This window comes from Geospiza fortis, unplaced genomic scaffold, assembly GCF_000277835.1.
Source record: "Geospiza fortis unplaced genomic scaffold, GeoFor_1.0 scaffold683, whole genome shotgun sequence".
Taxonomy (NCBI): domain Eukaryota; kingdom Metazoa; phylum Chordata; class Aves; order Passeriformes; family Thraupidae; genus Geospiza; species Geospiza fortis.
The window spans coordinates 467,229-483,711 of record NW_005054547.1 but is presented as its reverse complement, the minus strand read 5'-3'; the positions used below and the strand labels follow the sequence as shown (position 1 = coordinate 483,711).

Here is a 16,483-nt window from a genome sequence, read left to right as displayed (position 1 = left end):
AATAACCCCACACAGCTGTACAGGTTGGTGCCTGCTGGTTGAAAACAGTTTTGCACAGGACCTTGTGGTCCTAAGGGACACCAAGCTGAAAAACAGCTCACACTGTGCCCTTGCAGCAAAGAGAACCAACTACCTTCTGGGCTGAATCAGGAAAATATCAGCAGGTTAAAGAAGGTGATTGATCTTTCCCCTCTGTTCTCCACTAGTGAGACACATCTACAATGTTATGTTCAGACCTGAGCTCTCAAGGACAAGGACAAGAGAGACATGGACATACTGGATGGATTCCTCCAAAGAGCATGAAGATTTTTAAGGTATGGGAACAAAACTTGTGCAAGGAGTGGCTGAGACAGCTGGGTCTGTTTGGCCTGGAAAAGATGCAGAGTGAGATCTTTTGAAAATGTATAAATATCTGATAAAGGCAGCAAAGAAGATGGAGTCAAACTCTTGTCCTTGGTGCCATGACAGGATTCAGTGGGCAAAGCGGGCAAGAGGCACAAACCGAAATACAGTGGCTAAAAAATATCTGCTAGCAGTGTTGAAGCACTAGTACAGTTAGCCCAGGGAGTCAGTAAAGTTTTCCTCCTTGGAGACATTCCAATGTCAACTGAACTTGGTCTTAGGAAACTTGCAAGTGATTCTACTATGAGCACAGGGTGGGTCTAGATGATCTCCAGAGGCCATTTCAAACCATTTCAAACTCTTTTTTTACAAATTGCTTTTAAGAGAAAGATTGTCATAGACAACTTATTTTTAACATAAAATATTAAAAAAGAAAACATGACCTTTTATGACTATACAGGTACTTAAAAAAAACTCCCACAGGTAAAATATTACACAAAACTCTTTGTTAATATTCAGGGCTAAGATCACTGGCTGATCTTATACAAGATACCATAAATATTGCTATATTCACCAGATCCCTTATTCCAGGCTTGTGAGTAGGGATAAATAGATGACAATGAGATACATATATCAAGCCAGAAACAAGCAGTTACCAAAGACTGAGAAACAGTATTACCAAACTAATCAGCATAAATGTCATATAATCGGCCATTGCTGTACATCCTGCTCCAGTTGTGTCTAAAGTGCTGCCATCGTTGGTTTGATGGATTTGCTTTACGTCACTGAGGTTCGTCTTGTCTGGCATCCCTGCTGAGACAAATAAGAAAATACAGTATGATGCATGCCTTGTCACTACTGGCAACATATTATAGCAAGAAAAAATTTAAATATCCTCAGCGCACAGACTGTCGCAGTTTGGTTTCTAATTCTCATGTTACTGCCAAATTCAAATGCTTTATAATTGCATCTAGAAATAAGCACTATACTATAGGGCTATTCATCGTTGGAAGCATTTCTGAGGTCTGCCAACTCTGAACAAAGTTGTTCTTGTAGAAATATATCTCAACACACATTTACAGACTGAAGTGAACAGTTTTGCAAGCCCCAGTAGTACCTAAAAGTCCACTGCCCACATCTTTCTTGGATTTGAAGAAAAAGGAAATAATTTAATGTGAAATTTCTTGTGTCTGGGTCCCAATATTATTGCAAAATAAAGTATAATTCATGTTATGCAGAAAAGTTATGCAGAAAAATATAGTTGTAGCTATTTAAACCTCAATTTTGGCACAATTTAAATAGACTTTACAATATTGTAAAGAAAAGTTCTAAAGCTAACTTTAAACAGGAACCCTTTTACTGAGTTTCCAGCTGAATATTTGTACTTTTTTTTTTTTTACCAGGGTAAATATTTCTCTACCTCAAAACAGTACTCTTATGGAAGAAGGATGTAATCACCCGTTATATTTCCTCTGCCTGATTAAACATGGGAAACAGAAGGTCTTAGAGATACATTGAAATTTGGTAGCATTGTCAGCTGCTTGTAACTGCTATGCATGCTTGTAGACTAACTGCCTTATCCCATATAATAACTTGTGGCATGCCACTATCAATCAAAATTAACAAGTCTAAATTCAGTGTTATTACATACAACAAATATTGACATTGTAATTACACTGAGACTGAAAAAAGCTTCATATAAAGCAAAGTCAATATTTATGTAATTAGGTCAATACATATATAATTCAGAAGGTAAACTCTACTGCTGGAATAGCAGCATTAGAAAGAAGCTCAGCTCTACTGAGCTGATATATTGATTTTACAGTCTGAGTTTCTGCATCAGTATTCATTGTTTAGGTGCTTCTTTCCTTTCTGTATCATTAGGAAAGATGGATAAACTTGTGAATCTTTATTATTATTCAAAGTAACTATAACAAAGTATAAATATTTTAGTCATGGTGTTATGTTTGTTAAGCTGGTTTAGCAGAAGCTGCAGAGGACAGTCATTCTTAAAAAGAACAATGGTTTTTTTTTTTGTGCTTGCATTAGAAGTATTCTTTTCTCTAAAAGCAGCTTGAAAGCTGCTTTTTGTGAACTTCTGCTCTATGTACTCAAATATCCTTCCTGCAGCCTTGGAAAAAAGCATTAAGGGAAGAGTCAGCTAAAGTCAAACATGCTGTCTGAAAAAAACTGCTGGATGCTATCTGAAAAAAACCTGCTAGAATGAATTAATCTTCTTTGCTGCTGTACTAAGCAGTGTACCCTGATATTTTGTGTGGATTTATCAATCCCACTCTCTTGCTTGGAATTTGTGAAAATTAGCTGTATGAGTACAAAGCAAGTGGACATACAAGAAGGAAGAGTGACAGAACAGATGCTGAGAAGGAGGGAATACAACTTTTCCTCATCATGTGCTTTCAGTAACCGGTGTAGAAAAACATCAGTCAACCAATGCTTCACTGAAAGTGTTTTGGGTGGATCATCACTATCAAGGTATATCAAGGGGTTTTCTTTGTAAGTAGAACAAAAGAAAAAAAAAGTTTTCATAATTTTTTCAGAGATTTAGTGAGGTCTTCTTATATTTAAAAAGACTAATTTCAGTAAGTGAGAAATTCAACCCTCACCTACGCAGCAAAGCAGTTCAGCAAGTGCTATACATAGAACAAAGTAGATTTTTCCAAGATTAACAGATACACTATCAGAGTAGTGAAAGATTGGGCCTTATGCAGGACATAAATTATAAAAGCTAAATCATAAATAGATGAAAAATATTCTTAGATCTTGTAGTTGAAGAAATAACCAGCTTCCACTGAATATGTTTTGAATCTGAAGACAATGTGACTAGATAATAATCAATGACAGTCAGGTATAATTTCTAGTGAAAATTTAATTTACAGTATTTCAAAAATAGGGATTTCTTTTGATGGGAATTTAGTTTTTTCTTTCCAGCCTCAAATGAAAACTGCAGATTTTGGAAGTTCCCATGAAAGCAGTGTTATAAAAAAAAAATGTTCAAACCTATCTATATGTTTTCCTTTGATCCATCAAAATGCCATAAATCATTATGTATAATCTCTGATCTTAAATGAATACACTGTTAGAACTGTAGTGTACTCATACAGCAAACCTGTCAGCTATTCAGCCCCATAAGTCTATGCCACACTTTGACTTTATTGAAATAAGAAGTAAAAAAAATATGTATAGATATCATCTGGTGAAAAAAATCACTGAAAAGAAAAACACTACTTTAAAATAGTCTATTTCAACAGAGCTGTGCTATGTTGCTGGGGGTTTTTTTAGCTCTAATAAGTAAAACCATAGATTTAATTCCTAAACCTAGGCTGTCTTTTTATTTAAATTAGTAGGTTCTGTTGTCCATTATGAATCGGGATTTAAACATATATGCCACCTTTTAAATATCATAATTTGTAAAAGAAGAGATCCTTCCCTGTAAATGAATTTAACTTTCATAGTTCACAGCATACTTGCCATGAGAGATATCCAATCATTTTTAGCAGAACAGACCAGAAATAAAGCAAGCTTGTTTGGTTTTAATCTCCTCACATATCTGAAGCTGGAATTATGTTACAGAAAAGGCATTTAAGTTTCTCAAGTATCTCAAATTATCTCTGATAAATGCCTAGTTTAGTAATAAAATCATACTAGAACCAATATTTTGACTGGGAAGATGGTAAAATTCAGAAGTCTTATGTGAGATTCAGGGGGATTTTTTTTTTCTGATGAATTTATAATTTCAGCAGAGGAGAAGATAAATAGCTTGGGAATTAAAATCCAAATACCATGTTTGCATAAGTCTACATAAAACAAAGCTGACAAGTGTCACAGTCGTGTCTCCAGCATCAGCTCTGAAACTGTGTAAATAGCTGCAATTTAAAATATTGTCCTGCTTCGGTTTAGAAAAAAATAATCAGCAAAAGAATTCCCACAAACATTGCGATTAATATTACAGCATCAGAGCACAAGTTCATACTTTGGCAGAGAAAAATTTCATCCATTTGCCATGTTGTTTAAACAGTTCAATTTGTGTCAAAAGTGTTAAATAAGTGTGAGCACCACCCCGAACGCAGCATAAAGTAACATTATGTTGATGCTGAAGTGATGAGCTTTAGAAGACTGTAAGATTTGTAAAGGGCAAATAATTCCACTTCGTTCTTGGTGTTTGTAGAGTCTGCATTTACACCTTGGGGTCATTTGGTTAAAGAGCTACCTACAGGCATTTTAGGTATAGGAAAGAGAGGTATCCCATTTGGCATACAGCTGCTTGTCCAAAAGTAGCCTGATTCTTATAAAACTCCTTAAGGATGTCTTGGACATCTTAGAGAATCTCCAGTGACTTTTGACCCTTCTAGGTAGACAACTGAATCAAAGTTTGTTAGAGCAGCTTGCATTACAGTGAACACAGAGAAATAAGGAAATGCAGAAGATGGTGGAATACTCAGATGTAGATATTTGGTCTGAATTTGAACAGACAAACCCTACACTTAGTTACATAACAGGTTCAACACTGAGTGATCAGGGAGTGTTTCCCAATATATCCCCTACCATCAATCTTTATATCTTTGATGGAAAACTAAAACTAAATATTGAATCATGTAGCTGTGGCAAATAGATTACATTTTAGAAATTTTAGGTAGGAAAATAAATAATAAATAATAAAAAAAAGTGAAATATTGATCAAGTTCATATTATTTCACCTGTAGTAGTATATTTTCACTTTTATGCCTAAACCCTTGCCTTTAATCAATTTTGGTTTCAGCACCTGCTGTTGAAGGGCAGGATCAAGGGCTGCATGTTGCCATGAAAGTTGCCAATATCTGATGTGTGCAAACATTCATGAGAAGCCAGTACTTCATGAAAGTGTTTCCTGTTAAAGCACAGAAAGCGTCATTGCAGCTACATTTACATAGTTAAATACGTGTCCCAGAAGGAGATCCTTCAGGCAAAGTGCTGTTGAGTGGCTCATGCCTGCTGTGCTCAGGGACAGCAATACCTAGAAGAAACTGCTAAACAAACCTCCTCTACATGGTACAATGCCTTGCATGAATTTTAAGCCACACACAGTGATCTCCCAGGCTCAGGGATCCAGTTATCATTTTGTTTGTTTGTTTTAGTTCAAAGTGTCCGAAATAAATATGAGGGCTCTGCAGCAACCCACCAGGTGGTGTTTTTGTAACATTAAACGGAAGGAATGCATTACAAACTCTGGGATATGATATCCAGGCAAGGGAAAGTGTGTGAAAATAAAAAACCTGGTGTTGAGGGACTCTACAGGGCAGAGAAACCCAAGCCTTCAGCCGCCTGGTTTGTGTTGCCTTTTGGAAGCAGTCCTTGGAATGAATTATCCACAGAACTTGAAGTTTACTTTGGAGTGACCAAGATCATTTTCCTTAATGCTCAGCCATGGAGTGTGATGCCTTATGAAGGCTGACCTGGAACAGAGACTAGACAGAGCTAAAGAATAAAGTAGGTATTTATTAGGAGGCCTCAATGAATCCACCTTGGGCAGCACAAGAGCCCAGCCAGGGCTACACCCCAGGTGAACCCAAAAATGGTCACAAAATGGATGATAGGTTGTGGGGTCTCACACTTTTATAAATTCTGGTCCATTAGCATAATGGAGTTAATTGTCCAATTACAGCTTTAGCCCATGAAGTCCCATTCTTCTTGTTTTTCTCTCTTCATTCTGCCATTGTATATGCTCTTGGGTCTGAGATTTGGATCATTTGTCCTTGGTCCCCAGCTAGAGAAGGAATTGTTTTGTCTACCTATTCCGTGAAGAGAGCTTGCTATCCGCTCATATGAAGCTCAGAATTACACACTAAAGCAGTACAGAACGTGAAAAATGTAAAAGCTAAAACCTGAGGCATCAAGTGAACAAACATCCACGCAATGTGGGTGAGCAGAGCTGAAACCAGGAGACAACTCACAAGCTAAGTTACTTGACAATGCAGACATAGCCAATGAAATCACTTAAATTTGGAGTCTTGCTTAGTATCATAGGAAGGATATAAAACATAGCAGAAAATATTCAATGTCTTCGTAAGTCTCACCTCTGCAATTGGCCAGTCATTTCCTTCAGTGAAAAGCAGTCATTGAGTTTTCATTGCTGCTCCTAAGTAGCCCATGCAACCTGTATCAACATCCCAAGGAGAGCTCTGAGTACCAAAAAGCTGAACCTGAGCTGTATGCCACAAGGTGATGTGGAACAGAGAGATCATGCTCACTTAGAAACTAACCAAACTGCATAAATACTAAAAAAATTTTCTGTAATATTTATTTGGAGGAAATAATTTTGTCTAAAATCCTCCTTTTTTTTAACTTTGTAAATCCTAACAATCATTGTAATAATACATGAACCAACACAAATAGCAATTTTAATTGTAAAGGGAATATCAAGATGCAAGTAATATCACATACAAACAAAGGAATAGTATTACTGTTATTGTTAGAAACCAATTAAGAAACCTGCCTAATGGTATTAGCTAAGAAAATTCTACATAGCTAACAATATATTAGGAAATGAATCCAACATATCACGTTTAACTGCGCATATTTTATGAAGCCTGTATACACAAGAAACAGAGTGTAACCAATGATCTTACCATAAGTCTGGCAAGTCATTTTAACTAAAAGAGCAGCAGACATTAAGTCTCTAGTCCAGTATTTGAAAGTTTTATTTCAAAGTTGACAGTGGCATTTGTTTCACATTACACATTAATGAACTCAGTATTTCCATTGAGAAAACAAAGCTTTTATGAGTTAATGTAACACAAACAAATGGTGTCATAGACCAAAACATTTCCATTTGTTTCACATTCTTAAGAATAAAAAAGTGATAACATCATCTGTTGAAATAGCTAACATGTACTTTTTTAACTTGTAGGTCAGTTTTAGCATAAATAACATATATGTTAAAACTAGATTGCTAAAATAGCAAGTCTTAGGTGCCTAAAAGACTTGGGTTTATTTTCCAGACAGAGACCAAAAATAACTATGTCTGAAGTAGAGAGACCCACAGTAACCTTCATTAGATCTACTCCTATTGCTTTCTTGGGCCATAGTTTCTAAATCCATGTTCATTATAAGGCATGTTCATTATAACTTCAAGGCTCTAGGGTGCTGGAATCAGCATTGCCAATAATGCCTGTTTTAAATGAAGAAATCCATCTTTTCAATCCTTTACACTATTGAAGGAGTTTTAACCTTTATCATTAACCTATGCAAAGGCTTTGTAATCAATGCAAAATTAAAATAAGGCTAAAGTTCCATAAATCAGTCTGTGTAAAAGTAAGCAAATTCTTCATTCTCTGAATTTTTTTCTTATTAGTACTAGTTTCCTTCCTATGAGTCAGATATCCAGATGTCCTATATAAATTACTGTCCTTTGAAACAGTTTACCCATTATTCTTTGATATTTTTTTTCATTTTTTCTGTAGGAGATTTATAATCAACAACTGTCGATTATATAAAACTAACCATATAGAAGAAGGAGATTAATTTGAACTGAAGCTCCTGAAATTAAGGTGTGAACTAGGTTTGAGGAAGAATGTTACCAGTTAGGGTCATTAAAACAAATGAAATATTTTTCAATTTAGTTTTTTTAATCATTCAGATTCCCCTGATTTATGGCCCAATTTCACTGCAGCAGGTCATTATTCTACTGTTTGTCTTGTTGCTATTTCTAAAATTAAAGTAGCAAAAAAAGAAAATCACTATTTTCTGGAAAATAAATCTGAACTAAACCAATTTCCATTATCAAGATGTTCAAGTAACTTGGCAGTTTTTTTCCCATCAATCTACCTAGAATTCCAGTCATTCCAGTCACTCCACTCTCTGTTAAAAAACATCGTCTGTAGATTAACTTGATCCCCAAAATACTGATACATTAAGTAGTTCTTAAGTTTTCCTGAAAAACAGGTTTAATGACATATTTCTAGAACTTAGAACTATTTAAGGGAGAAGTTTTTACAGTCGTTTCCTTATCATGCCTGCAGATGGGAGATACTAAACTCACCTGTTGCCATGCAGTGGCACATTTAACACCCCCCTTGTGAACCTGTTCCCAAAGGTGAGTGGTCAGATCTGCGATTTTTCTTGATGAGTTGGTTTTACTGCCTCTTGAACTCACTTTTAAAACCACCCCACAATGGGATCTAGTATGTGTTGGGAAGAGGAAGGAGAACCATGCTGTTATAATTTGGAAAAGAACTTAAGGTCTCAGCTAATCAAAACATTGTAATGCACCCAGAAGGAGACTAACAAAATGTAAAATCTGCTGTTGATATCTGACTCATCCCACATCAAAGACTGGATTACTGACTAAAAAAGGAAGTGTGAAGCAGTAAAGAAAGTAGATGTCCTTGTCTCCATTCCTTCACCGTAAACAAAAGCACAGCTTGTCTCTTTACAAATAAAAATGCAACATAGAGATTCTCTTCAGTTGCTGCTTTCTCTTCCTCTCTAGGTTTACTTTCCGTTCCACAAGTTTTAACTCAGCCACTATGTTGAAAATATGTCAAAAGCATAGAATTGAAAAGAATAAATTTTCCAGTATCATCTTAGAAATGCACTTCCTAATCAGATTATGAAGTTTTTAAAACCACAATTTTTCACAGAAATTTTTCCTCTCTGATTTTCATTTCTGAGACAGTTCTTTCTGGCAGAGCATTTCAATTTCTTTCAGGCAGGATGAATATCAGTGATAAATTCTATGGTGCTTACTGATTAATATTGATCTGCACCCCTCAGTGTGTTTAGTATTATGAAATGCCATAGGGAAGTCTTGTGTCTCAGAGTATCCCACAAGTACAAGATCTTTGATCTGAAGTCACTAAACATAAATAGTTAAACATCAAAATATGTGTCTTCTTTAAGTTCAGAGATAACCACTGGGCAATTCAGAGAACCAACCAGATATCTGCAGCAGTTTAACCTCTCCCTAGGAAAGCTGGCCTTGCAGAATTCATATAAATCTGTAGGTTTCGCACAAATACACAGCTCCAATTCAGCAACACACGAATAGTGCTGCTTCTGTTTTGCTCCCAAGCATCCATCCCTGAGCAGAAAATAACTGCTGGTCACCCTGTGCCCTGTGCTCCCACAGCCCAGCAAGGATGACCACTGACTTCATTGGCTGTGGTTGACTGGACAAAAGTACTTCCCAACAAAAGCAAGATATCAGTCTCCAGGCTAGCAGCAATGCGAGTAATGTAGTAACAGTTCTAAACATGTCAGAAAGAGGAAAAGAAATATTGAGGGGAAAAGATTTGTTTCCCAGACTGGTAGTGTAGACATTTGGAAAGCCAAAATAAAAAGAAAACCCATATGACTTCAAGTGTTTCTTCTTGAAAGTACGTCACTTGTGCCTGATCCTTTCTTCTAACTGAGTGCCCATCTATGCTACCTCATTTAATTAACCTAAATATAAACAATGAAACGGAACTGCTATTTCTGGTTAATTTGATCATTTTGGCATATTTTCTAAACAGGATTTTAGTCACAACACAGCTCTTCAAAGAGAACGGGAACACAGATGGATGAGAAACAGCTGAACTTTCACAGTTTAAGTTTTTAGCCTGAAGATATTGATCCAAGAGAGAAAGAATTGAGTAAATAATGGATGAGGGCTGAAAAGCGGAGAGAAGAGAGAAAGGTGACCTCTATTTAAAGCTATTCTGTGTGGACTGTAAGTTAAGGACACTATAGGTTTGCATTTAAGTTGAGCTGTACCATTGTCAGTGAAAAGGTACGTCAAAGTGCAAAAAATGCTTTTTCTCATGCATGGGTGAGTCATGGGAACTGAGGGGAAACCCTGTATCAACAGACCAAGACCACCTCCTCCCCTCCTTTACCTCCTGTTTTCTCTGAAGCATCAGCATGCAGCAAAAGAAGGGGAGATGGTAACAGTGACCTTGGCAGACAAGATATTCACCTTTGTCTTCTTTTAGATAAAGAGAAGGAAGATTGGATTCAGATACTACAGTCAGTGCAGCAGAGAAAGATTTGCCAGAAGCCTCAACCAAAAGTCTACAAATGTATGCCAGATTAACTGAGAACAAAAATTGACATCCCAAAGTTTGTTACCCAGAGGTTTTTATAAGCTGATGTCCCTACCTTAGTAGAATTCCCTAATTTCTTGGGAATTAGTAGGGAGGGGAATCATTCCAGTGGAGTGAAGCCTGGATATGAGGCACTTTAAAGCACAATAGCTCTTTGTGCCCTGAAACTGCTTTTGTTTTTAAATAGTCTTCTTCCAAAAAATGGCAGCTGAATAATGAAATGGCTGCTTTACAGGCCACCGCAGGTTTGCTTTTCAGTCTGACACCAAGGATTTGTGATTTCATGGAGAGATTAAAGGTCATGGCATAGGTTTGGGTGAATGTTCAAAACAGAGAAAACACAACCTGGTTCAAATTATACCTATTTCTAGCAGTGCAGACAGTTCTGAAGAAAGGTATCTTCTCAAGGTAATTGGATTTTTCTCTGTTAAGGGGCTCCAAATAGCACCTCTGAAGAAAATTAGCATATGTGTAAGGTGAGGAATTGGAGTGCCTGGCTCCTAAAGCAAAAAAATATAAGCTCAGTCTACAGTGAAAAAAGCCTGCATCTTAAAAAAAGTGAATTAATTACCTAGATCTTCTCTTATACACTCAAGTGTTAAAATAATTCCATGTGTACTTTAAAGCATTTGATTTTGGGAAGTTAGGTTTAGCCGAGTTGGTGGTTTTGTTGTTTGTTTTTTTTTTTTAATGATATCAATTATATAAATGTGTATAAAAGCTTTTGGCAAATCTGGCCACAACTTAAGGTAAAGAAGCAATGGAAACATTAAAAAAATAGGCTACTGAAGTACTATCATCAGCATCTACAACCAGTGTAAGACCAAGACTGAACTTACACAAACTAGATATTTGGCAGAAAAACATGGAAATAATTACATGAGTAAAGAGGCAGAAATGGAACAGAATGAATGAATGCATTTAAAAGCTAATGTGAGTTAAACAACAAAGGAAATTCTCCAAGAATAGTTCAGCAGAATAAGCAGATGAGTTAAACTGCTGAAAATGCCGAGTGTAGGTTTTTAATAAGTCAATAAAACTACAAGTCTGGGAATGTCATGTAAGCTTAAGTGGTAATCATGGCATTTCCTCCCTTGTGGTGTGCTCTCTTCCTAAGAGTCCCCTCTTTTTCCTTCAGTCTCACGGATGAGTTATATCATGTCATGCTTCTCCTCCACACAGGAGGAGTTCCAGGGCATGTTCAGCACACTCCAGTCATGCTCCAGCAGTTTCCATAGTCAGCAGGGAATTAGGGAGCAGCAGAGACTCTCAATGTTTACAGCAGGAAGAACAGTATCAAATTGCAACACCCTCCCAGACATCAGAACAAGATGATGTCTCCTGACTTTGCCAGACAAAATACCAATAAACAGCTCTGATTTTGGGAGCAGAGCTGCAGAAAGGAGAAAGATGGGATTAATTCTTCCAGAGTTTACTGCTCTGTCTCTTTGGGCACTGAGGGTGACCCTAGTACAGGCCACGATGATGCTTGTGGGGTGCAGTCCTTAGCACCTGAGGAGTCCTGGGTTGGTGACTGAGCCAGTTGCTGCCCACTGCTCAGCCATACCAAGGCAAATTGAGGTATTGATTGAGACCAAGGTCCATCAAGAAATACCTGTCAGAGGCTAGAGGAGGAAATTGGGCCAGAATCGGGTCTGGAGAAGAGGTTTCCTTTTACATTGGCTTGGGGCCATTCAGGGAACAGGACTAGAAATGATTGTATCTGCAGGATAGCTCAGGGAAGGTCTAGGTGCACAGGACAGAGCCGCTGTGGGGCTCTTAGGCCAAGAAGGCATGGGTGGGACTCACAGGTGAGGCCAGTCAGAACCATCAAGGCTTGGAATAGGGACCATGGTTAAATCTCAGTAGCAGCTGTCTGAAATTAATTCTTAATTTGTGTGTTTTCCTCAGCACCCTCATCTTCCAAGGAATAGCCTGAGACCTCATCCGCTTTCCAGAGGGCTCCCTGATGCTGAAAAAAGGTTCTTGTTCCATTTGTGTCTCTGAATAGAGCACAGGCAGCGCAGTTTGGATGAGCAGTTGGTACAGTGCCCCTCACACAGCAGAAGTCTTCCTCCATTCCTTATGGTGCAGGCAGCCATCTCAGCCCTCTCCCTCTGCATTATGGGCTTTGGAAGAGAGGCAGGCAGTTATAAAGCCAGACCCAGGGAATTCCTGCCGCATGCATGCCAGTAACTGGTAGGGCACTCTCTGAGGAGGAACTTACAGAGACTTACACTGACTTGATGATTCCAGCAAATGGGCAAAAGAACACAATCCTATTGGAAGACGGCTGTCCATTTGAGCAAAACTACTGTAATTCCTCACATTTATTTATAACAAAAGTTGGTTTCAGTAGCCTGTTTAGTCAAATGCATGCTGATATTGTCACTAAACTGTGCACCTGCCACTTGATCCAATCATCCCTTGCTGGAGTCTTTGCATTCCTCAAGCTTCGCTTTAAACAATTCAGTCTAGATCTGACTAGTTGTATGACACATCTTTCAATGAGATTAAAGACAGATGAATGTGTTGTGAATAATATAATGCCTCTTGCTTGATTACTCCTAGTCTTTTCCATGGGAACCTATTCTGTAGTTCAAGCCTTAAATTTCCTATTAAAAAATAATGGATTGAGGTAAAACTATGCAGGTTTCTACAGGTAATGTTTTACCACACTAGTATCAGGCATAAAGTTGTTGCAAACAAAATAAAACAAAAAACTCTCAATTTCTAAAAATTGTAATCAGGAATTAAAACCCTGTTACGATTTTTGGTTGTTGGAAAAATATCTCAACAATATTATTATATCTTAAAAAATCAGGTACTAAATTACTCTAAAAAGAGTTTTCCTGGGAAAAACCCTGTCTGAAAGATTGGCTATTTTAAACAAATTGTGTAAGTTTTCTGCATTCTTAGGGATATTTTTTGCTTTCCATGACACCTTAAAAAATACAAATTTAGTAACAACGTAGTCAGTTTTCCAGAGCAAAAAAAAAAAAAAAGAAAGGTGTGGCATTCATAATGCTTGAAAATATTGAATGGTGTACATAGAGTGAACAAAATTGCTAGATGTTACTGAAAGCAGAGAAATATCTTGCTGTTTAAACCTTTTATTGCTGCAGTGATCAGCTTGCCAGATGCAAACTACTTTTAGTGGCTTTCTCTGCATCTGGAAGGTGGAAGCATAAATAAAGGAGATTTTGCTCCACACAGGTGATCTGATTTATAAATAGACAGTGAATAACAAATATATGTAACACCATATATCAATACAAATCCAAAGGAAGTATGATTAGTATGACCATGACAGTCATTGTTATAAAATTGCAATTTAAAGACAGATTTAATTCTAAATGTAAAAAAGCCCATTCTTTTACTCCTATATTTAGTGAATTTAGCCCTGGTATTCTTTTAAAACCTATCAGTAAAATAGATTTTTTTAATTTAATTGGGAATATAGAAACTTCAGGAATAAAGAATTAGAGATGCATTCTATTTTGACTGTAAATTATTTAAAATTGCATTTTGTTTTACACTTAAACTGCATCACCTAAAATAGCATGTTAGAGACAGAGAGTTGGTTTCATTCTGATTTTTGTCTGATTTGAAAACAAGTTGTAAGTGGGAAAATGGAGACACACAGACATAAATAATTATTCATTCCCAAGCATACTTTCAGATGACACATCTGGGCTGTGTATGGATATCTTGATATATTAAAATTCAATGGCCTGCACTATGCACAAAATCAGACTAAATGATCAAAATGGAATCCTTTTAGCTGTAGACTTAATAAGCTATGTGCAGATTGAAATCCTCTTGAACTGGAATTAATACTTATTAGCCAGACTTCCACATTATCTCTTCAACTGAAAACTCTCTAATTATAGGAAATCAGATATAAATGCTCACAAACAGGGTAGCCTTAACTGGTGAACTTGACTTGACCAGACTCATGGAGGTAGTTTTTAATTCTTGGATTATTTGAAAATTTTTTTCTTTTTTTGAATTGAAAGTAATACCAACATTTTCAACATGTATTTTTACCAATAATTTCTTACATTTACATATTTTGCCATATTTTGTCGAACTTTTATAATTTGCAAGCGACAATCATCTTTCAAAGATATGTTTCTTATCACAAGAGACTGTTTTGTCGGGAGCACTTTTGCATCAAAATGAATTCATAAGTTCTAAAGAGATAAATTTCTGAAAATAGATCTTTACTAGCTGAATGCTGACAGACACTTACCCGAAGCGCTACACTCAGCACTGTCCAAGTCCCCAAGCACCACCTAGGCACTAGAAATTCTGTACCTCGTTTCTTCCCCATGTTTTGTATTCAGATGACATTTTTCAAAGTCTTCCTGTATGCAAATACTTTCCCTGGAAAGATATTGTACCTCTGGGAGTGCAGGTGATTTTTGCGGGTTCTTTATTGGTGATAAGAACCTGAGAAACAGATGATTAAATATGAGAGGCCTTCCTCCATGACTATTGTGTCAGTGTTCTAGACCTTTCTGTCTATTGTTAAAGGGGTATCTTAAAATAACTCACGGTCTAAATGTTCAATAACAATATTAACATTACAGCTAGGCTGTGCTCAGCATTTTTGCCCTGTGGAGTGATTATGAAGAAAGAAAACACTGCTACCCAAATCTGCATCTCCTAAACCACATTTTCAGCTTGTATAACAGAAGGTATGTAATTTATTATTACTTTTTAAGTATCCTTTCCAGTATACTGTGGTCCCAGTGTAACCATGATTTATAACATATCCCAGGTTTTCTGAAACATTTGGCTTAAATTGAAGTGCAGCTTGAGGTGGTCATTTGGCTTAAGAAGACTATTTATGCTAATATGTAATTAATTATTTTAGCATCCCCAGGCATATTTCCAGGTATTCTGAAGGAGAGAGAAACCTTCTTTATTATTAAAAAAAAGAAGAAAAGGAAAAAAGACTATAAAATCAAGGTTAATATTAATGTTAAAGATGTTACATGTTGAGAAGGTGCAAGGTTAGAGTGATAACTTTTTGATTATGTTCACATTAATTGGTTTAATTAATGGCTACCCCCTACAACACTCTCCCCATAGAGAAGCAGTACAACTATTTAGGGACAAACTGCCCAAACATGTTTGCATGACCATCAGGAGACTGAAAACCCAGAAATCCGCCCACTGTTCCCTCTGCATCCACAGAAAGAAAAAGAAAGCAAAGCAGGTCCCACTAAGTCTGCTATAAGATGGATTATACCCACTTTTGAGTCTACCAGTAATGCCAAGGCTGGATTTACAAGGTCAATGATACACTGGCTACGTCCAAGCATTAAGTGTGAAAATGTTGAAATTTTAGCAAACCTTGCTTAGTGAAAAAAACCCCAAACTTGTTTTTTCAGGAGAGTTAAAAAAAAAATCTCTACATAATTTATTTTGTAGTTCCTTGCCAAATTTATTCTTTTTTTGTACAACCACTATAGCTGATATACAAGAATTATTTACAGATGGATTTTTTTATTTACTTATTTAGAGACTGAGTGTTTGCATTTTGTTTCATATTGAAATCTAAACAAGAGAATGTCTTGAGTATAGTATATCTGTTAAATGTAAAGAAAAGCTGGAAAGTTACTTTAAGAAAGCTTTTATTTATATGCACCATTTATGTAATTATTTATGAATGGACAATATTGAAACAAAGTGCATTAAAAAGAACCATTGCCCTGGATATCTTCTGCTCTTGAAATATTTCCAGTGTCATTAGAAAGCTGACTTCTCTCCAAGACTGGTTTTCTTTTGTGATCTTTTAAAAACTACAAAGTGTAGTAAAAGTCAGTAATGTTTGGAGATTTTCAGAATCCACTTAATTATTCAGAGAACAATTGTTTCAAAAATGTTTAGATTTTATCAAGTCTGCACTAATAATATCTAGCTCGAGTCAGTACTTTGTCTATCTCTTACTAATGCCATCCAAACCACTAAAGCATCCCAAAGGGAGAAGAGCTGGAAGAATTCAAAACTGTCATGAAGCAATTATTGCTGGGCAGACTGCTTCATATCCA

The 16,483-nt window shown here is 36.5% G+C and overlaps 1 protein-coding gene across 1 annotated transcript in view; it reads right to left on the bottom strand.

Annotated features, from left to right (window-relative positions):
• Positions 1-994: 994 nt before the first annotated feature.
• The window catches only part of LOC102040008 (glypican-5-like), a gene marked incomplete at its 5' end in the record, with an annotated part of 468,677 nt that continues 453,188 nt past the window's right edge, over positions 995-16,483 (bottom strand). The window contains one exon of the mRNA XM_005429439.1: positions 995-1,152. Coding sequence (XP_005429496.1) covers positions 995-1,152 — 158 coding nt within the window. The remainder of the gene's footprint in view (positions 1,153-16,483) is intronic.